This window comes from Haematobia irritans, chromosome 5 (genome assembly GCF_050003625.1).
Source record: "Haematobia irritans isolate KBUSLIRL chromosome 5, ASM5000362v1, whole genome shotgun sequence".
Taxonomy (NCBI): Eukaryota; Metazoa; Arthropoda; class Insecta; order Diptera; family Muscidae; genus Haematobia; species Haematobia irritans.
The window spans coordinates 114,670,582-114,696,257 of NC_134401.1; the positions used below are offsets into that span (position 1 = coordinate 114,670,582).

General features: G+C 31.4%; 3 protein-coding genes and 1 long non-coding RNA gene across 4 annotated transcripts; 2 read left to right on the plus strand and 2 right to left on the minus strand.

Annotated features, from left to right (window-relative positions):
• Nucleotides 1-4,095: 4,095 nt before the first annotated feature.
• Pal1 (Peptidyl-alpha-hydroxyglycine-alpha-amidating lyase 1) lies at nt 4,096-16,983 on the minus strand. The gene is made up of 6 exons (XM_075309849.1): nt 16,623-16,983; nt 10,828-11,044; nt 10,485-10,725; nt 9,189-9,691; nt 8,625-9,128; nt 4,096-4,958 (listed from the first exon to the last, which is right to left on the minus strand). The coding sequence occupies exons 1-6, from the start codon at nt 16,710-16,712 to the stop codon at nt 4,765-4,767; spliced, it is 1,749 nt and encodes a 582-aa protein (XP_075165964.1). The 5' UTR covers nt 16,713-16,983; the 3' UTR covers nt 4,096-4,764.
• A 510-nt stretch (nt 16,984-17,493) lies between these two features.
• Nucleotides 17,494-19,943, minus strand: LOC142240996 (uncharacterized). The gene is made up of 6 exons (XR_012723453.1): nt 19,616-19,943; nt 19,219-19,550; nt 18,823-19,154; nt 18,438-18,758; nt 18,053-18,373; nt 17,494-17,988 (listed from the first exon to the last, which is right to left on the minus strand). It is a non-coding gene; the product is annotated as an uncharacterized LOC142240996 (long non-coding RNA).
• A 3,608-nt stretch (nt 19,944-23,551) lies between these two features.
• Nucleotides 23,552-25,440, plus strand: Pdrg1 (Pdrg1 prefoldin-like subunit). The gene is made up of 4 exons (XM_075312088.1): nt 23,552-23,662; nt 24,809-24,879; nt 24,949-25,135; nt 25,199-25,440. The coding sequence occupies exons 2-4, from the start codon at nt 24,823-24,825 to the stop codon at nt 25,363-25,365; spliced, it is 411 nt and encodes a 136-aa protein (XP_075168203.1). The 5' UTR covers nt 23,552-23,662; nt 24,809-24,822; the 3' UTR covers nt 25,366-25,440.
• On the plus strand, nt 23,669-24,876 carry LOC142240380 (G patch domain and ankyrin repeat-containing protein 1 homolog). The gene has a single exon (XM_075312087.1). The coding sequence runs from the start codon at nt 23,699-23,701 to the stop codon at nt 24,734-24,736; it is 1,038 nt and encodes a 345-aa protein (XP_075168202.1). The 5' UTR covers nt 23,669-23,698; the 3' UTR covers nt 24,737-24,876.
• Nucleotides 25,441-25,676: the final 236 nt, after the last annotated feature.

Here is a 25,676-nt window from a genome sequence, read left to right on the forward strand (position 1 = left end):
GACACTTGAGACACTACTCCTCCCCAGCTTTGTGGAGAATTTTCCAGCTGCCCACCATCAACATGGATTCCGTAAGGTACACAGTACGACGACAGCCTTGTGTGCCATTTCGACACATATTAATAATGGACTTAATCAGCCCAAGCTGTGTCATAGGACGGTCCTGGTGGCGCTTGCCCTATCGAAATCATTCGATACGGTCAACCATGCCACATTATTGGAGGACCTCGAGAATACGTCCCTACTGGCAGGAACGAAGCGTTGGGTGCTGAATTATATGTGCGGACGCCAGTCGTACGTGGAATTCAGGGATAAGAAGTCGAAATCCCGTAGAGTTAAACAGGGAGTTCTCCAGGGTGGGGTGATATCTCCGGCACTGTTTAATCACTACCTGTCCTCGATTCCACACCCTCATGACGGCGTCGAGATTGTATCATATGCGGACGACTGTACAATCATGACATCCGTGCCCATTGTTGATGACATATGCGATCGTTTAATCGTCTGCATTGCTGATCTTACCACTGATAGGAATTTGAGGATATCCGCCACCAAATCCTTAGCCACATTGTTCACTACAAGGACGGTGGAAGTACGTAGGCACTTGAGTATTAGAGTCGATGGCGAAATAATTCCGACAGCTAACTACCCCAAGATACTCGGGGTAACATTCGACAGCCTGTTTAAATCGTCTGCCCATGACACTGCAATTTGTAACAAGCTCCGCGGTAGCAACAAGGTCCTCAAGTCGCTTGCCGGCAGCACTTGGGGTGCGTTCAAAGAAACCTTGTTGACTACTTATAAGGCATTTGACCGGTCAGTGGTAAACTATGCAGTGCCAGTGTGGACACCTCAAACAAGCGACACGCAGTGAAATAACATCCAAACGTGTCAGGACGCTGCCATTAGAACTGCAACAGGATGTCTTCGCAGTACACTCCTGGATCGCCTTTATGCGGAGACCAAGATCATCCCGATGCGTTGACACAATTACATGTTGTCAAAGCAGTACCTCTTGGGCTGCTATCGAAGTTGTCATTCAAATCACCATCTTGTGGATAGGCAACCTCCTCCCAGAAATGTAAGGGTTGATCTTCACCTTCTAGAGCGCGAGATCCAGCGTTACAAAAGTGAGCCTCTAGATCAGGCACCATAGCAGACAGGTCTGAACAGGATTCATGAGGATACTATAGCTGAAGCGGTGAGAAGCTACAAGGTTAATCCTGTTCTCAGAGTCCGACCACCGCCCATCGCACCGGAGGAAAGAGACCTCCCACGGTGGTTTTAGCATAATTAAGATCAGACAAGTGCAGCCGCCTCAATTCCTACTTATCAGTAATTGATAGCAGCGTAGCTGACGTGTGTCCCATCTGTAACCAAGGGCCACATGACACGCGTCACCTTTTCACTTGCCCAGCTAAACCCACCCGACTCACCACAGCAGAAATCCTAGATCTGGACACCAATTGAAGTACCAAAGCATAGAACAAAATGGATGAAATTGCATTAAAAACTGTTACAACAAAGAAAACTGTTCCAGAAAACCAAGGACCTAGATTAACTCTAGATTTCCAATATAAGACAAATCGAATAAAACTTGTGGTGTCTAGAAGCCCAAAATCGGATGAAATTTCGATATCCAAATGCTCAAGAAACCAAACAGGGATGTCCGTTTATATGGGTCCATACCAAAATATGTTGTTAGAAGACCAAGAAGTCAAATAGGTCTATATGATGGGGGCTATACTATAACATGAACCGATACACACCTTATTCAGGACACCTATTTCCGGACCTAGAAAACTTGTAGATTTACCATTTCATATAAATCGCGATGTCTAGATTCTCAAGAAACCAAATCGGAAGTCGGTTTGTATGGGGGTTACATCAAAACCTAGACCGACATAACAGGTTGGCTGATAAGTCCCCGGTCTGTCACATAGATGGCGTCGCTAGTATTAAATGCATATTATTTTTATATAGTATCAACCTTCAAATGATTCGTGTCAAGATTTGACGTCTGTAAGTCAATTGGTTTGTGAGAAAAATACGGTGGAAGCAAAAACTAGGCTTGATAATGAGTTTCCGGACTCTGCCCCAGGGAAATCAACAATAATTGATTGGTATGCAAAATTCAAGCGTGGTGAAATGAGCACGGAGGACGGTGAACGCAGTGGACGCCCGAAAGAGGTGGTTACCGACGAAAACATCAAAAAAATCCACAAAATTATTTTGAATGACCTTAAAATGAAGTTGATCGAGATAGCAGAGGCCTTAAAGATATCAAAGGAACGTGTTGGTCATATCATTCATCAATATATGCGGAAGCTCTGTGCAAAATGGGTGCCGCGCGAGCTCACATTTTACCAAAAACAACAACGTGTTGATGATTCTGAGCGGTGTTTGCAGCTGTTAACTCGTAACACACCCGAGTTTTTCTGTCGATATGTGACAATGGATGAAACATGGCTTCATCACTACACTCCTGAGTCCAAACGACAGTCGGCTGAGTGGATAGCGACCGATGAACCGTCTCCGAAGCGTGGAAAGACTCAAAAGTCCGCTGGCAAAGTAATGGCCCCTGTGCGTGGAATAATTTTTATCGATTATCTTGAGAAGGGAAAAACCATCAACAGTGACTATTATATGGCGTTATTGGAGCGTTTGAATGTCGAAATCGCGTCAAAACGGCCCCATATGAAGAAGAAAAAAGTGTTGTTCCACCAAGACAACGCACCGTGCCACAAGTCATTGAGAACGATGGCAAAAATTCATGAATTGGGCTTCGAATTGCTTCCCCACCCACCGTATTCTCCAGATCTGCCCCCTGCGACTTTTTCTTGTTCTCAGACCTCCAAAGGATGCTCGCAGGGAAAAAATTTGGCTGCAATGACGAGGTGATCGCCGAAACTGAGACCTATTTTGAGGAAAAACCGAAGGAGTACTACCAAAATGGTATCAAAAAATTGGAAGGTCGTTATGATCGTTGTATCGCTCTTGAAGGGAACTATGTTGAATAATAAAAACGAATTTTGACAAAAAAATGTGTTTTTCTTTGTTAGACCGGGAACTTATCAGCCAACTTGTTAGGCCATCTTCGAACTTGACTTGTGACTTGCTTGTTACAAATTTCAAAATGAGAGCTCCATTATTGAAGTATGTGGCGTGATTTCAGCAGACATCAGATCAGATGGACATCATAAGATCGCCATTAAAACCTAGACCGATATAGCCTACTTTCGAAGTTGATCTGCTTGCAGACAAAATAAAACTAAAGATTTTATTTCAAATTTCACAAACGGACATTTTTAGATCGCCAAATCTGGGATCAGTTTATATGGGGGTTAAATTAAAACCTCGACCAATATAGCCCATCTTCGAACTTGACCTGCTTGCATACAAAAACAAAACGAATCTGTGCCAATTTTAGAACAAGAGCTCCATAATTGAAGGCTTAGCGTGATTTCAACAGACAGACTGCCTGATGGAGATCATTAGATCGCCAAAACGCAAAGCGATTTATATCAAAATCTGGACCGAATATAGCCCATATCCGAACTTTACCTGCTTGCGCACAAACAACGAATATGTGCTAAATTTCAGAACAATAGTTCCATAATTGAAGACTGTAGCGTGATTTCAACAGACAGACTGCCAGACGGACATCATTAGCTCGCCAAAATGTTAGCCCATCTCCGAACTTTACTTGGTTGTAGACAAAAAATGAATTTGTTTCAAATTTCAGAACTATAGCTCCATCAATTAAGTCTGCAGCGAGATTTCGACAGGCGAACATTTTTAGAACGCCAAATCCGGGATCGCTTTATATGGGGTTATATCAAAACCGATATAACTCATCTTCCAAGTTTACCTGCTTGCAGACAAAAAACATGAATCTTTATATAATCGGAAATCGATATTTCGATGTGCTACAAACTGAATAGCAAACTTAACATACTACCATTACCATTCTATGGTAGTTGGTATAAAAATTAATCCTCAACTGTTCCATTGGATTAAAACATCATCTTCCATATGGACTTGTGAAAAATATGAATTGCTTTAAAACCCCATAATAAATTAAATATTGCCTAATATTGTATACATATATATGTGACTTTATTTTCTATTTTTTCCTCAATAATTTAAAAAAATAAATTAAAAAAACATAATTGATAATAATTGATTGAAATACGAACTTAATAAATAGGAACGAATCAATTTAATTGTATATCATTTAATTGCTATTTACACATTTAGAGATCACTAGACATTGTATTTTTTTAAACTAAATTATTAACATATTCGCATAGTTATTTAGTTTTAAAACGACTCTTTTTTAAAGTAAACTGGACATTGTATTTGGCAAATTGGAAGTTTTCGGGTCTGAAAGAAATGAAAAATCATAGTTTTTATGAGAACCCTGATGCCTGATGTCTAATCTTTTCAAATTGGTCCATAACCAGACTACCATATTTCATAAAAATACTTCCTAATAAAAATATGTTTGTTTTTCCCTTATGTCTTTATACTAAATCCCATTTCTTACAATAATATACAAAGATAATAATAAATAAATGTATACAAATAATATATAAAGACTATAATAGCAAGCTCTTAAAATAGAAAAAAAATAAATTTTGTAAATTCTGTCATCTATTCGGTACAATTGCATATTTTTTGTTCTAGAACCTGTTGTTTTTCCCCTATATCTATATTAAATTCTGTACATCGATTGGTTAGTTCGTTTCGTTCTTCAAAGCTCTAGGCAAATTGTGCACTATTAAGTGTATTCGTAGCTGTCTCCGATTCATCTTCATCGCTAGCCGTTTGATCAAGTTTTTCGAATCCACTACGTTTATTACGTTCCATCAGCAATCCACCTAATTTGAAGCCATCATGTTTTGCAGGAAAATCCCAGGCATGTCGACGATTGTTTTTTCCGAATGGCATGCAACCTGTATTAGGGAAAAGTGGAAATTGATTTTTGATACAATTTAATTTATGGAATATTTATATATAAGGACATATCAATCGATACCTTATTTTCATAGTGTGTTAAATCGACAAATTTTTAATTAAAAAAAAAATGAAAGAAATAAAAGCTAAAAGTATAGTATACACGACAAGCGTTGGAATTTCCTATAGAAATACTATTTTGACAAAATTTCCTTAGAAATAAAATTTTGACAAAATTTTCTATAGAAATAAAATGTTGACAAAATTTTCTATAGAAATAAAATGTTGACAAAATTTTCTATCAAAAAAATTTTTTTTTGCAAAATTTTCTATAGAAATAAAATTTTGACAAAATTTTCTATAGAAATAAAATTTTGACAACATTTTCTATAAAACTTAAATTTTGCCAAAAATTTCTAAAGAAATAAAATGTTAACAAAATTTTCTATAAAAATAAAATGTTGACAACATTTTCTATAGAAATACAATTTTGTCAAAATTTTCTAAAGAAATAAAATTTTGACAAATTTTTCTATAGAAATAAAATTTTGACAAAATTTTCTATAGAAATAAAATTTTGACAAAATTTTCTATAGAAATAAAATTTTGACAAAATTCTGTAAAGAAATAAAATGTTGACAAAATTTTCTATCAAAAAAATTTTTTTGACAAAATTTTTTATAGAAATAAAATTTTGACAAAATTTTCTATAGAAATAAAATTTTGACAAAATTTTCTATAGAAATAAAATTTTGACAACATTTTCTATAAAACTTAAATTTTGCCAAATATTTCTATAGAAATAAAATGTTAACAAAATATTCTATAAAAATAAAATGTTGACAAAATTTTCTATAGAAATACAATTTTGTCAAAATTTTCTAAAGAAATAAAATTTTGACAAATTTTTCTAAAGAAATAAAATTTTGACAAAATTTTCTATAGAAATAAAATTTTGACAAAATTCTGTAAAGAATTCTGTAAAGAAATAAAATTTGACAACATTTTCTATAGAAATCAAAGTTTGACAAAATTTTCTATAGAAATAAAAGTTTGACAAAATTTTCTATAGAAATAAAATTTTGACAAAATATACTATAAAACAAGTAAGGAAAGTCTAAAGTCGGGCGGGGCCGACTATATTATACCCTGCACCAGTTTGAAGATCTAAATTTTCGATACCATATCACATCTGTCAGATGTGTTGGGGACTATATATAAAGGTTTGTCCCAAATACATACATTTAAATATCACTCGATCTGGACAGAATTTGATAGACTTCTACAAAATCTATAGACTTAAAATTTAAGTCGGCTAATGCACTAGGGTGGAACACAATGTTAGTAAAAAAATATGGGAAACATAAATCTGAAGCAATTTTAAGGAAATTTCGCAAAAGTTTATTTATGATTTATCGCTCGATATATATGTATTAGAAGTTTAAGAAAATTAGGGTAATTTTTTCAACTATTCGACTAAGCAGTGGCGATTTTACAAGGAAAATGTTGGTATTTTGACCATTTTTGTCGAAATCAGAAAAACATATATATGGAAGCTATATCTAAATCTGAACCGATTTCAACCAAATTTGGCACGCATAGCAACAATGCTAATTCTACTCCCTGTGCAAAATTTCAACTAAATCGGAGCAAAAAATTAGCCTCTGTGGTCATATGAGTGTAAATCGGGCAAAAGCTATATATGGGAGCTATATCTAAATCTGAACCGATTTCAATCAAATTTGGCACGCATAGCTACAATGCTCATTCTACTCCCTGTGCAAAATTTCAATTAAATCGGAGTAAAAGATTGGCCTCTGTGGTCATATGAGTGTGAATCGGGCGAAAGCTATATATGGGAGCTATATCTAAATGTGAACCGATTTGGATGATACTTTGCAAGTTTTTCGAGACTCATAAAATATTGGGATGTACGGAATTTGAGGAAGATCGGTTGATATACACGCCAATTATGACCAGATCGGTGAAAAATATATATGGCAGCTATATCTAAATCTGAACCGATTTTTTCCAAAATCAATAGGGATCGTCTTTGAGCAGAAACAGGACCCCATACCAAATTTTAGGACAATCGGACTAAAACTGCTAAATCGATACAGAATTTAATTCTAAGACGATCGGTATACTAAACGATGGGTCTCAGACTTTTCCTTCTTGGCGTTACATACAAATGCACAAACTTATTATACCCTGTACCACAGTAGTGGTGAAGGGTATAAAAAATTGAAAAAATTTTCTATAGAAATAAAATTTTGATAAAACTTTCTATAGATATAAAATGTTGACTCAATTTTCTATAGACATAAATTTTTGACGCTATTTTCTATAGACATACATTTTTGACACAATTTTCTATAGAAATAATATTTTGACAAAATTTTCTATAGAAATAAAATTTTAACAAAATTTTTTATAGAAATAACATTTTGACAAAATTGTCTATAGAAATAAAATGTAACAAAATTTTCTATAAAAATAAAATTTTGACAAAATTTTCTATAGAAATAAAATTTTGTCAAAATTTTCTAAAGAAATAGAATTTTGAAAAATTTTTCTATAGAAATTAAATTTTGACAAAATTTTCTATAGAAATAAAATTTTGACCAATTTTTTTATAGAAATAAAATTTTGACAATTTTTTCTATTGAAATAAAATATTGACAAAATTTTCTATAGAAATAAAATTTTAATAAAATTTTCTATAGAAATAAAATTTTGACAAAATTTTTTATAGAAATAAAATTTTGCAAAAATTTTCTATAGAAATAACATTTTGACAATATTTGTGGTAAAATGTTCTTCAAAATTTGGTTGATTATTTTTGCACTCTATCTAACCTAACCACATAAGGGGATATAAAATTGCTAGACCAAATTATGATGCAAGTGCAGGATGACAAATATAAACAAACAAAAAAACACAAATTAATGAATTCTAAAAAAAAAAACATTGACAAATAATCGGAAAAGTAAATTTATTGTAAAATATATAAAAAATGAGATTTGATTGTATAACTTAATTACAATAATATTGTATCAGCTAAGTGATGTATAAATCAATACAAAAGTATGTAAATGTTATCAACTAAAGAATAGCACACACAAATTATGAGGACATTAACGGAAAAAGAGTGACTAAATGACTACTAGAGTGTTTTGTAGATTGTGATTGTTAGGTACTTAAATGGTAACAAAAATTTTGTAAGACAAACAAACATAATGGTAAAAAAAAAACAAAATCGCAAGGACAAAATGACAAAAAACATAATTTTAATTCGTGATGACCAAAAAACAAAACATTGAAAATATAATAAAAATTGTATACATATGTGGAATTAAAACAATACTTGGATATGAGGAATTTATGGAAAACATACACAAAAATGTTCCATAGCATTCATGGAATAAAATTCTTTTAGCAAATTAGCTTAAGTAGCAGCCTTCGTAAAAACAATAATCACAAAGAAAAAAAGAACGCACACATTTATAATAAATACAAAATAGCAACCGTATAGAAATACACTTATGAGGCTCATAATACACATTTACTCTAAGGAGAATCATCGGAAATATTTTGAGCAGAGGCAACTAATTTACGATAGACCAATTCACTAGGTTGGCCTACACTTAAACCAGCTGCATTACCTCTTCGCCTCCTTCGGGCTATCAAGAGGGCCAAACCAAATGTGAGAAATGCAAATAGAAGCATAAGTGATGCCACTAATATGGCTGTAGCACTTGGCTTGTGATGTGGTGGTTTTGAAGTAATCGAAAATGAACCATCATCCACGATGGCATCAGCAGCCAGGCCAGCAGCTGATGATACCTGAGTTGTATTTGAACGCTGTACTTTGTAGTCTCCTTCAATATTGGCTTTTGGTTTAGCCGCCGAAATGGGTATAGATTTTACCAATGATTTGTGTAAAAATTTATGTATCCTTTTGGGATCTAATTCGGCCACGTAGATTTCATTGCCATCGATGGTAACAGCAACATCATGAGGATTTGAAAATTCCAAATCATTGGGACCAAATTTTGCAGTAACTTTTTTGGTTTTAAAATCCATAATATAGCCACGTACTTCATTATAGGGATCAGGTTTGTATCCAATCTCAGCCGTAGGACCATTGACTACAACAAACTGACCTCCTGTGGATATAGAAGAAAAAAAATTAGTCCATGCAAAATAACATTATAAACACAACTCACCCTGAGCTGGGGTATAATCCATACTAAATAAACGATCACCAATAAGCTGTGAATGATATTGACTATGGAATGTTCCATTGGACCAAAAGAAACATTGTATACGACCATTTTCTCGATCTGCTGCACAGATAAGTTCATGTTCAGGCAACAATGTCAGGGCATGTGGAATGGCGAAAAAATTTTGTGGAGCCTCTTTAAAAGATCTTCCTGAGAATGAATTTTGTCCCCATGATAATATACGTGTACCATCTTTGGAGTATTTTAATATGCGAGCATTGCAATAACCATCAGCAATAAAGAAATCTCCATTTGGCAGAACTGCCACTGATGTGGGTTTGCAAAATTTCGATTCACCAGAACCGGGAGCAAATGCAACACCTAATGTCATTAGGGCTTTATCATTTGAACCTTGTGGACCAAATTTAAAGACTTGATGTAATGCTACATCCGTTACCCACACATTGTCATCGTGATCAATCGTAAGACCGTGTGGCATATAGAATCTAAAATTAAAATAAGAAAGTTAAAATTATAATCAAAATCTTTCCAAGAAAATGATCGAAAGTGAAATCTTTCCAAGAAAACGATTGCCGGTCAATTCTGAGCAGTATACAACCATATTGCAGTTTTTGGAAAATTAAAAATGTTGTCCAAAATGGTTGGGAAGACATCTGTTTCGGATTTTCACATCCTCATCAGTTTCCTTTATTGGACGTTTTACTCATTTCAATTATTAGACTATATTGCTAAAGCGTTCTTCTAATGCCTGAGAACGAGCTTTAAAAATCCAACATGTCCAAAAAACGAAATGTAGTAGAATAAATAAAGGAAACTGATGAGAATATGGAAAACCGAAACAGCTACTTTCCCAACCAATTTGGACAATATTTTTAACTTTCTAAACACCATAAAAAATGGTAATGATAGGCTAATAAATAAGCCATAATATCATTATATGTACTAGAGTACGCTATGTGTACTTCGTACAGTTTCGAATGCTTATTACTATGATAAATGCATTTTGAAATCAATTTTTTTATATGACATTTTTAAAATTGCGAGAAACTGGAGCATTGGCAATTTACGCACCCATTTTCCTGTAGGGTATTTACAATTAATTATTATTCGAGCTTTATGGACAAAAAAAAAATCATTGCAAATGAAACACAGGGAATGATGACTCAATGTGGACCCTATATCCTAACTTCTAATAATGAAAGTTATTATCACCTTGCAAATTTTAGCAAAACTCCAGCTATCGTAATGCATATTTACATTGTCCTCTATTATACTTACAAATTTTTACCCCATCCATAGACTAATTTTCCTGAATTTCTTTCCAAAGCCAAAACCGTATTATTACGTATTGGACCTTTTCTACGTTCAAGAAATTCATTTTTAAGGGAGAATGTATTTTGATCCCATATACGATCGCATCGATGAAATAGTACAACATTACCGGCCTTATCAAAGCTAACAGCAGTGACAGAGCCCAATTCAACATCCATTTGGGGCCATGATGATTGATAAACATAGGCTGTAATAAAAAAAAAAAAAAAAACATTTGATAAAAATTAAAAATTGTCATAACATTAATCGCAAAAAAGAAAAAAATCTCTTAATGGCTACAATTACTTACTTATGTTAAGTTTATTTATCTCTTTTTCTATATCAAATTTTTCCACTTTATTATGTTTGTCTGGCCATGGCACTGCATCGCCAACAGATACCGCAGCTCCATTGTTAAGATTCACACTGCTGCCTCCGCTACCCTGCATAATTTGCATGAATCGTTTGTCATTATTTAGCAACTGGTCATCTGGAGCCAAGGGATAATAACGAGGCAAATTGATTTTCTAAAATAATAAAAATAAAAAAAAAAATCAAAGAATATGGAAATATAAGACAAAACTTATTGAACAAATAAACAATTGACATTTAACATTTTCATCCAATTACCAATCAATCGTATAAACAAATTGCTATATATTCTAAGGCGGTGATTTGTAATGCTAATAGTCTTCTCACACATTAGGAGTTTGTAAAGGGTGATTTTTTAGCTATTATCTTTCTGGTTTACCAAATGAATTAACGTACAATTGAATGATTGATTTTTTTTATTAAAATACCTGCTATATTAAGAAAGTTCCTCGTGCGTTTCTTATCGAAAATTGTTTTCAGCATCGAAGCCCATTTTTGGCTCAATGGGTACATAAATAAGCAGGTTTGTCGAGTTTGGATTGAAGACCAGCCTGAAGTATTGCAAAAGCTACTAATGCATCCAGAAAAGTGCGGTTTATGGGCAGGTGTCATCATAGGACCGTAATACTTCAAAAAAGATGAGGCCAATCATAACGTAACTGTGAATGGTGATAGTTATCGTCAGATGATATCGAGAGTTTTTTCTTTTTTGCCCAAATCGAAAGATCTAGACTTGCATGTCATGTGGTTTCAACAAGACGTTACCACATGCCACAAGACAGCACATGTAACAATGTAGTTCACACAAAAAAATTCTGATTCAATCACTGATTCAATTAATTTTTTAATTGAAATGTCTTGAATTCAAACGCCCCGATATGGAATTTATAGAAAATTTTGTCAAAATTGCATTCCTATAGAAAATTTTATTTCTAAAGATTTTTTTTTCAAAATTTTATTTCTATAGAAAATTTTTGCAAATTTTTTTTTTATAGAAAATTTTTGTAAAATTTTATTTTATAGAAAATTTTGTCAAAATTTTATTTTTATAGAAAATGTTTGTAAAATTTTATTTTATAAAAAATTTTGTCAAAATTTTATTTCTATAGAAAATTTTTGTAAAATTTTATTTTATAGAAAATTTTGTCAAAATTTTATTTCTATAGAAAATTTTATTTCTATAGAAAATTTTTTCAAAATTTTATTTCTATAGAAAATTTTTGTAAAATTTTATTTCTATAGAAAATTTAGTCAAAATTTTATTTTATAGAAAATTTTGTTAAAATTTTATTTCTATAGAAAATTTTGTCAAAATTTTATTTCTATAGAACATTTTGTCAAAATTTTATTTCTATAGAAAATTTTGTCAACATTTTATTTCTATAGAAAATTTTTGTAAAATTTGATTTCTATAGAAAATTTTTGTAAAATTTGATTTCTATAGAAAATTTTTGTAAAATTGTGACAAAACAAACGGAGGCCGAACAGGTTGATTAATAAACTTTAAGTTTTGTTTGTGCTTTTTGTACTATTGTTAATGTTGTCTTGAAAATGCCTTACATATTAAGGCGAAATATCGACAAATAAATAAATAAATAAAAACATAAAGACCTCGAGCTTGACTAATCATTTCATTATAAATTTTATTTCTATAGAAAATTTTGTAAAAATTTTATTTCTATAGAAAATTTTGTCAAATTTTTATTTCTATAGGACATTTTGTCAAAATTTCATTTCTATCGAAAATTTTGTCCAAATTTTATTTCTATAGAAAATATTTGCAAAATTTTATTTCTATAGAAAATTTTTGTAAAATTTTATTTTATAGAAAATTTTATTTTATAGAAAATTTTGTCAAAATTTTATTTCTATCGAAAATTTTATTTCTATAGAAAATTTTGTCAACATTTTATTTCTATAGAAAATTTTTGCAAAATTTTATTTCTATAGAAAATTTTTGTAAAATTTTATTTTATAGCAAATTTTGTCGACATTTTATTTCTATAGAAAATTATTGTAAAATTTTATTTTATAGAAATTTTTGTCAACATTTTATTTCTATAGAAAATTTTGTCAAAATTTTATTTTATAGAAAATTTAGTCAACATTTTATTTCTATAGAAAATTTTGTCAACATTTTATTTCTATAGAAAATTTTTTCAAAATTTTAGTTTTATAGAAAATTTTGTCAAAATTTTATTTCTACAGAAAATTTTGTCAACATTTTATTTCTATAGAAAATTTTTGCAAAATTTTATTTCTACAGAAAATCTTTGTAAAAAGTTATTTTATAGAAAATTTTGTCAAAATTTTATTTCATTAAAAAATTTTGTCACAATTTTATTTCTGTAGAAAATTTTGTCAAAATTTTATTTCTTTAGAAAATTTTGTCTAAATTTTATTTCTATAGAAAATTTTGTCTAAATTTTATTTCTATAGAAAATTTTGTCTAAATTTTATTTCTATAGAAAATTTTTGCAAAATTTTATTTCTATAGAAAATTTTTGTACAAAATTATTCTATAGAAAATTTTGTCTAAATTTTATTTTTATAGAAAATTTTGTCAACATTTTATTTCTATACAAAATTTTTGTATTTTTTTTTTTTCTATAGAAAATTTTGTCAAAATTTTATTTCTATAGATAATTTTGTCAAAATTTTATTTCTATAGAAAATATTGTCAAAATTTTTATTTCTATAGAAAATTTTTGCAAAATTTTATTTCTATAGAAAATTTTTGTAAAATTTTATTTTACAGCAAATTTTGTCGACATTTTATTTCTATAGAAAATTTTTTTTATAGAAATTTTTGTCAACATTTTATTTCTATAGAAAATTTTTGTAAAATTTTTTTTCTATAGAAAATTTTGTCAAAATGTTATTTCTATAGGAAATTTTGTCAAAGTTTTATTTCTATAGAAAAATTTGTCAACATTTTACTTCTATAGAAAATTTTTGTAAAATTTTATTTCTATAGAAAATTTTGTCAAAATGTTATTTTTATAGAATATTTTCCCAAGATTTTATTTCTATAGAAAATTTTTGTAAAATTTTATTTTATAGAAAATTTTGTCAACATTTTATTTCTATAGAAAATTTTGTCAAAATTTTATTTATATAGAATATATATTTTTTTTTAATTTTATTTCTATAGAAACTTTTGTCAAAATTTTATTTATATAGAATATTTTTTTTTTTAATTTTATTTCTATAGAAAATTTTGTCAAAATTTTACTTCTATAGAAAATTTTGTCAAATAGACAGTTTTGTCAAAATTTTATTTCTATAGAAAATTTGTGAAAATTTTATTTCTATAGAGAAAATTTGTCAAAATTTTATTTCCATCGAAAATTTTGTCAAAATTTGATTTCTGTTGAAAATTTTGTCAAAATTTTATATCTGTAGAAAATTTTGTCAAAATTTTATTTCTATAGAAAATTTTGTCAAAATTTTATTTCTATAGAAAATTTTGTCAAAATTTTATTTCTATAGAAAATTTTGTCAAAATTTTATTTCTATGGAAAATTTTGTCAAAATTTTATTTGTTTTTTTATTTCAGCTTTTAAGCTGAAATAAAAAAACAACAACAATGCTTAAAGAACAAAATCAATAATAACAAAACAAAACGAATGGAAAAAGAAGAGGAAGCATGCTCATAATAAACCCAGCCAACTACACTCAAATCGATGATTTAACAGTGGCATAGGAAAAGATATATGTTTGTTTCGAATTTATTTCGGCATAAGCCGGCTATCATACAAAACCTTTTTTTGGAAGGTTCAAGTGTGGTTCATTGTTGGGTTTAATGAACTGCCCGAATTTATTCTGATAATTGGTTGATAGTTTTGCTACAAGTAGAGGATGCTGATGAGGAATGTGGTAATTCCGAAACGTGCGTCCATCCAACCATCTTGCAGTCTATAGGGCTTTGCCCAAATAAATTTGACAAACATTATTTTCCTCTGTCGGTTAAGCTACACTTGTAGTTTAGTCAATGTATAGTTTTAAGCTGAAATAAAAAAACAACAACAATGCTTAAAGAACAAAACCAACAATAACAAAACAAAACGAAGGGAAAATTTTATTTCTATAGAAAATTTTGTCGAAATTTTATTTCTATAGAAAATTTTGTCAAAATTTTATTTCTATAGAAAATTTTGTCAAAATTTTATTTCTATGGAAAATTTTGTCAAATTTTATTTCTACAGAATTTTTTTTTAAAATTTTATTTCTATAGAAAATTTTGTCAAAATTTTTGTCTATGGAAAATTTTGTCAAAATTTTATTTCTATAGAATTTTTTTAAAAATTTTATTTGTATAGAAAATTTTTGCAAAATGTTATGTCTATAGAAAATTTTGTCAAAATGTTATGTCTATAGAAAATTTAGTCAACAATTTATTTCTATAGAAAATTTTGTCAACATTTTATTTCTATAGAAAATTTTGTCAACATTTTATTTCTATGTCAAAATTTTATTTCTATAGAAAATATTTTCAAAATTTTATTTCTATAGATAGTTTTTAAAAAATGTTATTTCTATAGAAAATTTTTTAATAATTTTATTCCTATAGAAAATTTTGTCAAAATTTAATTTCTATAAAAAATTTTGTCAAACTAATTCTTCTAATTGAAAGATTTTATTAATTTTTGTTTAATTTTAATATTAATTAAAAGTAAACTGAACAAAAATTAAATAAATTTTTGGTGCTCATTTTTTGCCCATAATGCAATTTAAAGTGCCTTGAAATAGAGCGTAGTCAAAATGACGAAGGATGTCGTTAGTGTACAAAAAATAAGGATGACTTTCCAGGGTTAAGACCATCCTCATTATTCAGAACTTATTCTTGTTCTTTAACTTAATGTTGTTTCAAACCATAAATCATTTCGTTGTTTTTTTTTTTTTTGATCTTCCTAATTTATTACGACATTTTTTGTTGTCGAGATATCAACTGGTTATTATTGTTCATCGTTAGGTCAACAAATAATTCCAAGAACTTACAGTTAATTTTCGGCATTCTTGTAATCCTCATAATAAACAGGAAATGGAAATTCTGACAACCAATTTCTAAAAATAAAATACTCCCCATTCATTGTAATATACGTTAACGCATCGATACAAAACAATCCCAATAACCTGAATAACACCTACGCATAATAATAAAGCTAAATATAGCAATATCTAAATTAAGCCACATTCGAACAAGTTTTCTGGGGTCAAAATTTAAATATATCACAAAGCCTAAATTAACCCCTATAGGCTATTTGATAAAACAAAAAGTTGATGGTATCAAAATATTGATGTATGTATGTATTGTCATCATCGTCACATTATTCCAGGGAAGCCAACAGCTATCCCATTAAATTTCCATTGATAAAAAAACACAGCCGGTAGCTGCTGTTGAGGAAATATAAAATTCATTACTATTGAAGAGCCATCATCACAGAAAAAGATAAACAATACAACAACAAAATAGATCAATAAAAAAAAACAAAAAAAATAAACATTCTGTGTACATTTTGCAGTAGCTAATGGACAGACGTTGGAAACATATGTTAACAACAATAAACAAGGAAGATTCGAAATACAATATGTGATTGGTTTCATGTAGCAGATAACAAATTAGGCACTTCCAGAAATTAAAAAAATAATAATAATTTTTTTTAAATATAACTTCTAAGCACCATTTAGCAATATTTGCGAATGCATCAGTAATAACTTGTTACAGCTTACCTCATCTGTTGCTGCTGAAACTATTAACACGGATAATGTAAAAAGTAATGTTCCAATAAATGAACGAGACGCTGGAGACGCACTTAACATTTTCAGGTATTTTTTTTAGTGTGCAGATGTGTGTTATGTTAAGCTTCAAATTTTACATGGACCCCAAACTTCTTTTGTTTCTCCAGGCCTTCTTTTGTTTCTGCAGATCCAAGAAGATATTTCTCTTCGGAATATTTTTCTTTTTAACAACTTTTAATAAACACTAGCAACAGCACATTTAGAGATTTTATGAACATTATTTACTTTAATATTAATTTTTTGCAAATACAGCCACAATCTTGCCACAATGCAATCGTAGTCGTGACATGAATGTCTTTTGTGACAGCTTCGAAAATCCAGGGTATGGAAAGAAAACTATTTAGTGATGCCATCAAAAATAATACTACGTTCACACTTGGTACAAAATCTTCTTAATGTGTCGTTCAGACTATAAGTTTATCCGGACGAAATGTCTGTTGTAATGCGCCGGACGACAGTGGTCGTATCGAACATATCCCAATAAACACAAACGTTTGAAAAATACTAAAATTCAATAATTTTTCAAACATTTTTTCAAAGAATTAGGGTAATATTCAAGTTGAGAAATTGTTGAGAAAATCGCGTTCTCAACAAAAAACAGACATTACCCTCAACAGTAAAATTCAACAAAATAGCAATAATTTCTCAATTGTAATCCTCAAATTTAAATGCATCGCTACTCAATAATTTCTCAAACAGTTTTCAATGTGAGAAAAATAAAAAACTAGCATTGTTGCGAATACTTTCAAACCACAATTTGTATGAAAGTCAATCCTAGTTCTAACTGAAAGTCAATACTAAATTTCTAGGGATTTTGTAAATTTTATTATTTTTTCGTTAACAAATATAATAATCTTAAAAATAACATTAATAATATATGAAAATAATAATATTATACCAATCAAAATGTAATTATCTTATTAAACGTATTAATAAATAAAACTATGAATACAACTTTAAATATCTTAAACATTTTTACATGTATAATTCCATTTCCTCCATAATGTTGGTGTCATTAATATGCTGGCAATTTGAAATAATTACTATCGAGGATCTTGCTGGCTTGTGTGTTAGAATAGATTCCAGCAAGAGGAAATCACAAAATATCAAACTGATGACGGGTAAATTGATGTAATGCACATTTTCATCCAGAAGTTCTTGATATAGGAATTGTTGCACTTTGTTTTAATTGGTTGCACTTTGTAAGTTTTCTGAAAACTTTTCTTTGTTGTTTCCTTCATCGGTTTTTCATCGGCCAACATCTTCCAAGAATATACCATTCAATGATTTTAGTTTTCTGCAAAACAATCGAGTTTTGTGATTTCCATTATGTTTTCATTTCACTTTTTATTTTGACTTACCAATTTGTATTTCTTCCAACTGACCACGTACTTCGTGATTTCCTCAAGAATGTTGGTGTTACAAAATTGTTGTTATTAAAATACTGGCAATTTTCAGGAACTTGATGACCAGATAATTGGAATAAATTTCCAGCAATTTCAATTCACAAAATAACAAATTAAACCGATGATGCACATTTTCACCCAGAAGTTCTTGATATAGGAATTGTTGCACTTTGTTTTAGTTGGTTGCACTTTGTAAGTTTTCTGAAAACTTTTCTTTGTTGTTTCCTTCATCGGCCAACATCTTCCAAGAATATACCATTCAATGATTTTAGTTTTCTGCAAAACAATCGAGTTTTGTGATTTCCATTATGTTTTCATTTCACTTTTTATTTTGACTTACCAATTTGTATTTCTTCCAACTGACCACGTACTTCGTGATTTCCTCAAGAATGTTGGTGTTACAAAATTGTTGTTATTAAAATACTGGCAATTTTCAGGAACTTGATGACCAGATAATTGGAATAAATTTCCAGCAATTTCAATTCACAAAATAACAAATTAAACCGATGATGCACATTTTCACCCAGAAGTTCTTGATATAGGAATTGTTGCACTTTGTTTTAGTTGGTTGCACTTTGTAAGTTTTCTGAAAACTTTTCTTTGTTGTTTCCTTCATCGGCCAACATCTTCCAAGAATATACCATTCAATGATTTTAGTTTTCTGCAAAACAATCGAGTTTTGTGATTTCCATTATGTTTTCATTTCACTTTTTATTTTGACTTACCAATTTGTATTTCTTCCAACTGACCAGGTACTTCGTGATTTCCTCAAGAACGTTGGTATTACAAAATTGTTGTTATTAAAATACTGGCAATTTTCAGGAACTTGATGGCCAGATAATTGGAATAAATTTCCAGCAATTTCAATTCACAAAATAACAAATTAAACCGATGATGCACATTTTCATCCAGAAGTCCTTGATATAGGAATTGTTGCACTTTGTTTTAGTTGGTTGCACTTTGTAAGTTTTCTGAAAACTTTTCTTTGTTGTTTCCTTCATCGGTTTTTCATCGGCCAACATCTTCCAAGAATATACCATTCAATGATTTTAGTTTTCTGCAAAACAATCGAGTTTTGTGATTTCCATTATATTTTCATTTCACTTTTTATTTTGACTTACCAATTTGTATTTCTTCCAACTGACCACGTACTTCGTGATTTCCTCAAGAACGTTGGTGTTACAAAATTGTTGTTATTAAAATACTGGCAATTTTCAGGAACTTGATGGCCAGATAATTGGAATAAATTTCCAGCAATTTCAATGCACAAAATAACAAATTAAACCGATGATGCGATCATCCAGTAGTTGTTGATATGGAAAAGCATAAATACCAAGTTTTTTTGGTTGCACTTTGATTTATGGAAACTTTCTCTTCTCGATAAGCCACTACCATTTTTCATCGGCCAGCCTCTTAATGTGTCCAAGAATCAGCATCCAAATATTTTAGTTGTCTGCAAAGAGATTTGAGTTTAGTGACTTCCTTCAAGTTTTCATTTCGTGTTTTAGTTTTACTTACCAATTATTATAAGCAATTTCAATTGATTATTAAAAAATTTCCACATTTTTGTATTTCTTCCACGAACTTTGTTGTCCAAAGTAGTATTGAAAACCATGTGGTTTTTTCGTTGCATTTCAGGGTAGTGTTTTGTCAAAGTTTTCTCCAATTATCTTCAACACATTTTCAAAGTTTTCGTCAACATTTTGCCAAATTGGTTGTAATTCGCAAACAATTTGAAGATGAATTGAAGATGAGCTTTTTCAAGTCAAGTTGAATTTATGTTGAAAATGATATTTACCCTCAAACTGAAGAGGTGTTGCATTTGAAAAACGCTCATCCTGTGTTTATTGGGATTCCACACATTGGTCACAATATAAGTTAAGTCCGAAGGCATAATCGATACTGCTGCATGTTTATGGGTTCAATAACACATTTACCGATTATTTAGTCATCAACGAATTGTCGTATAGATTGGACACACTGTATGCGCTTTACAGACTATCAGTTATTCCGGACGACAGTGCTCGTGTCGAACATATCCCATATATTGTGCACATTATGCGCTTTACAGACTATCAGTTATTCCGGACGACAGTGCTCGTGTCGAACATATCCCATATATTGTGCGCATTATAAGTTAAGTCCGAAGGCATAATCGATACTGCTGCATGTTTATGGGATCGATAACACATTTACCGATTATTTAGTCATCGCCGACAAGTCGTATCGACCCGACACACTGTAAGATTCTTTACAAACACCGACATTCCATCCGGAATAACTGATACTCTGTAAAGCGCATTATAAGTTAAGTCCGAAGGCACAATCGATACTGCTGCATGTTTATGGGATCAATAACACATTTATCGATTATTTAGTCATCGCTGACAAGTCGTATCGATCCGACACACTGTAAGATTCCTTACAAACACCGACATTCCGTCTGGAATAACTGATAGTCTCAATGACAAGCTCAATGACAAGGGACCTCCTTTTTATAGCCGAGTCCGAACGGCGTTCCACATTGTAGTGAAACCACTTAGAGAAGCTTTGAAACCCTCAGAAATGTCACCAGCATTACTGAGGTGGGATAATCCACCGCTGAAAAACTTTTTGGTGTTCGGTCGAAGCTGGAATCGAACCCACGACTTTCTGTATGCAATGCGGGCATGCTAACCATTGCACCACGGTGGCTCCTGAGATCAATGAAACTACAATCTCTGTATTCTTCGAATCCCTCCCAGTTGCCTTTTGTATAGTCTGATGACCCACTGCTGCTGTCGTTGGTACAGTATCCTCACTGCCAACATTTTTTTAATTTGGGGGCGCTTCTGAGAATCCCCACTACGTCGAAAACAGTCGTATACGATATCCAAAACTCCTCGGAAAAGCACCGTCACTATTGAGAAGTTGTACCACGCCAAGTTACTACAAAAAATATCGCATGAGTGCAATTATTAGGTGCCCTTCTGGATACATTTAGAACGACGCCAATAAGAGCCCCTTCAAACAATCAGACAAAGTGCATTTTAAGATAGTTGTAAAAGAATCATTGTGGTCAAGTAAAACACGATTGTTTAGATGTTTATTAATTTTATTAAACATTTATAAATTCTCATAAATATAACATTTATACGACTGTCACATCATATTTAACATATTTTTATGCATTAATAAAATGTTGATGTTGAGGTACAAGTTGCAAGTTACATGTTAAGGCCGGTACTCTGTTTGTTGGTGCGAAAAAAGTTCCACTCAATCATTGTTTCGCGTTGAAAAATGATAGTGTTGACAATATATTTTAATGGGGAAAAACAGCCATTTTGGGACTTTTTTGCGTTTATTTCGTCGAAATGTATTGACAACATCGCAGACTGTCACGAAATGATTACATATACATACGCAACTAGTGGCTCGATTTACACACACACGCATACAAAATAAATAATTTGAAAAAGAAGAAGCAGGCGAAGTTATTTTACAAATATCTTTGGAATTAAAAAACTAATTTTACAGTGCTGCATTTTATTTTTTGGAACATAGCAATTAATTCTTGTGATTCCATTTATTGCTACCTCGATACTATACATGTTGGTTGAAGTGCTAATGCTTGTTTTGGAACATCAATTGCTGTGCCTCCTTTTGTTTAAATTATGTTGTGTGTTTATTATCCCGATGCCCAGTACAATTGAAACGATTGTAAAATATAATTCACCAAATAATGCTTTTATTTTGTTAACATTTGTGTTTAAATTTCATGTTATATATGTACATTATTTATATTCTACCATATAGTAGGGAGCGGCTAGATATTGTTGCTAGTTTATTATGGAAATACAACTCCATGTTATACTTTGTTTTATCAATCATCAGATTACATTTTTAAATAATAATCAGATCCACTTTTGTGTTATAAATTCACAAAAATCAGTTTAATAAATAAATTATTTCTTAATTCACATTGCAAATGGCGCCATGTTATGAAAATACTGACTACGCGAGTTACGTCAGTTTTTCAACTCGAAAAAAAAAACAAAGTACCACAAATGGAAAAAATTTCGCTAGTTTTTCGCATGTTTTGGTTTTGTATGGAGTTTCAACGCGAAAACCGAACAGAGTACCGGCCTTTACATGTTGTAGCGTCTATCAGGCAGTGCTTTTATTCCCATTGGAGGCAGCGTGCCTGGAAAAATATTTGAAAAACTATCACTTTATTCCATTTGGAAAGTCAAAAATTGTTCACCAATATACCTTTCACAATTTAAGGTAAGTACTATGCTCGCTTTTCGCGTTGAAATTTTCGCGGTTACTTTATTAAAATAGTTCAATATGAAGCAGATAAATTAACTCAATTGATGTGCAATTTCTTGTTCCTCTATATTTCGGCAAGACTTTACAGGAATATGTCTGTTTTCATTTATAATTTTGATTATTTCAGGAAAAGTAATCGCGAAAATAAAGTGATTTTCAACTCGAAAACCGAACATAGTACACACCTTTAAAGCGAAAAAACTATGTTTTCAGCACTTCATTATCGTTTTATTTAAATAAATTATAAGAAGCTAGTTGTGCTTGGTGTTTCACAAAATATAATATGACTCTTGTAACAATAGTGATGGCAAAATACTTTCATGCGAATAGTAATGGCAAAATACTATCACAGTTGGCGATTGTTGCAGTGTCACTTACGAGTCTGTGGTAGCGATGATGATGAAATAGAACTTTGAAATGCTGGCAGGGCTGCCATGTAGTCAGTATGACTTTACTCCCGCAGCGATAATAAGACGGAGAAATTCCGGAAGTGCACACATTCCAGGCCACGGGTAGGTGAAATCTTTGTGGGTTTCGGCCAAAATACCTTTTAATGCGCCGTCCACACTATAAGTTTACGTGGACGACAACCCAATAAACACACGCATTGGAAAAATGCTTATATTCAATACGCATTCAAACATTTTTTCAAAGAATTAGATTGGAATTCATTTTGAGAAAATCGCGTTCTCAACAAAAAACAAACATTACATAATCAACAAAAAACAGCAGAAGACATAATCGATAATGCTGCTTGTTTATGGTATCGATAACACATTTGTCGATACAATCTATTCGACAATTCGTATCGATTGGCCACACTGTAAGATTCTTTTACCGGAATAACTTATATTTTTTGGACGGCGCATAATGCGCTTTACAGAATACCAGTTATTCCGGTCGGAATGTCGGTGTTTGTAAAGAATCTTATAGTGTATCGGATCGATACGACTTGTCGGCGATGACTTAATAATCGGTAAATGTGCTATCGATCCCATAAACATGCAGCAGTATCGATTATGCCTTCGGACTTAACTTATAATGTGCACAATATATGGAATATGTTCAACACGAGCACTGTCGTCCGGAATAACTGATAGTCTGCAAAACGCATTAGACGCCTTGCACACAGAAGATTATAATGTAAACGCTCCATCAAGTCATTGCATTACGTGACCACAATCCACTAATTCCTTAACCAGCTGTTCACTTTAATCGTTTGTTTTGCAAAGTCGTCGTAAATTGGAAAGTATTGTAAGTTAATTAGTAAAATTTAATGCTGTAGTAAATATGAATGAAGACTTGGGCGAACAATTTCATCCTAATTGGCGAGCCTTAGCTACCGTACATATTCCCCTCAAACGATTTATCAAAGAAGGAACGGAACAAACAAATAATGGAACCCACAATTCTAAACAAGCTAGATATGAAATACAGGGAGTTGATGGTGGTGAAATTAAAGAATTTTACGAAGAACTAACCAAGGAAGAGACGGTGCTTAGACAATCAGAAGAAAATCCTACGTCGACCCTGTCAAAGCCTATTCGAAATTGTGAGAAACAAAAGGAGACGTTTAGCGTAGTCAAATATCAACGGTATGCTATGGACAATGATGTAGAAAAATTAAAAGGAATGGATTTCCGTGGTCAAGATATTAATGTATGCGATAACTATGGTTGGACCGCCTTAATGATAGCAGCATGTGAAGGAAATTCAGAGGCTGTATCATATTTACTGGATATGGGTGTTGATAGTGACATTAAAGACAAAGCTGGGAACACAGCTAAGGATTTGGCTAGAAAAAAAGGCCACTTCCATATCGAAAAATTGATGGAGACAGTTAAACGAAATATCAACTCGCATGCATCTTCATCAGAGGACGAGTATTACGAAGTAGAACCTTTCTTTTGTGATACATGCAAAAGAACATTTTCGGAGACCACCAGAGCAGACCATTTAACATCAACTATTCATCAATTCAATGTCAAATCCTCAAAAAGCAGTCGCCTGGACAAATTTAATATACCAGAACGTAATAAAGGTCTACAGCTTATGGTAAAACAAGGCTGGGACAAAGAAAGTGGTCTGGGACCCTCACAAAGTGGTCGCCTATATCCTGTGAAAACAGTAATTCGTAAGAAACGCACAGGTTTGGGCATAGAACAGGAAGTTCCAAGAGTTACCCATTTCCAAGCATACGACAAAAAGGCTGTGCAACGTGACAATTCGGATTATTACAAAAAGAAGCCCAGAAATCGCAATGATATTCGAAGAGAAAAGATAAGAGAATGGAAAAGGGATAGGCGCATAAGAAACGCATTAAATTAACAGCCAAGGGATGTCATTGTTGGCCCAATAGCTATTCATTATATTCTTGTTTTAATCATAGTACTTTATTAGAAAACAAAAGAAATATGGCCAATAAATCAACGGAACAAAAATGCATGGAAATTTTGCAATCTACCGAAGAGGTAAGGATGTAATACATTTTCTTCTTCAATTTAAAAAGTTAATTGTTTTTTTTTATTATTGACTTACAGGTGGCCGATCAAGTATTAATGAATAAACAAGAACTGGTTGCTTTGGACAAACGTCGCCAACAAAATCGAGAGGCCATACGTGAATTGGAAAAATCTCATGACAAATCGGAAAAGAAAGTTTGGACTACCGTAGGCAGTATGTTGGTTAAATTGGACAGAGAAAAAGCTCTTGAACTACTAAAGAAAGGCAAGTTCTTTATTCGAAATGTCGTAGTGATTAATTTCGAATGTAATGTTTCTTTTATTTTAGATCAACAACAAATTGAACGTGAAATTAAAATTCTACAGTCTGACCAAAAAGTTTTGGTTAATAAACATCGAGATTTAGAACATTTCTCTCCGTACTCTGGAACTCATATCAAGCCCTTAGATCACAAAGAATTCAGTGCTCTCAAAGCAAACTTACCTATGTTGTAAATTGGTAGATTTTGGTATATATAAATGTTATCAATAAGATTAGTTTTTATTAATAAACAAGCTCATTTGAAAGTAGGATGTTGCAATTTATGGATAATTTCTAGATATAGGCCGGTATATTATTTCGTACAAATAAGTTAGTAACACTGTTTTTGGGACCCCATTCACTGTGATAAAATAACGAACTTATTGCTTTGCAATAAGCGAGAGGAATTTTCTAATGCCTGTTAAAACACGTCTAACATAAGTCAATAAGGCGATTTTGCCATGTATGTATTTCTTATAGTAGGAAATTTAAACAATCGATAACA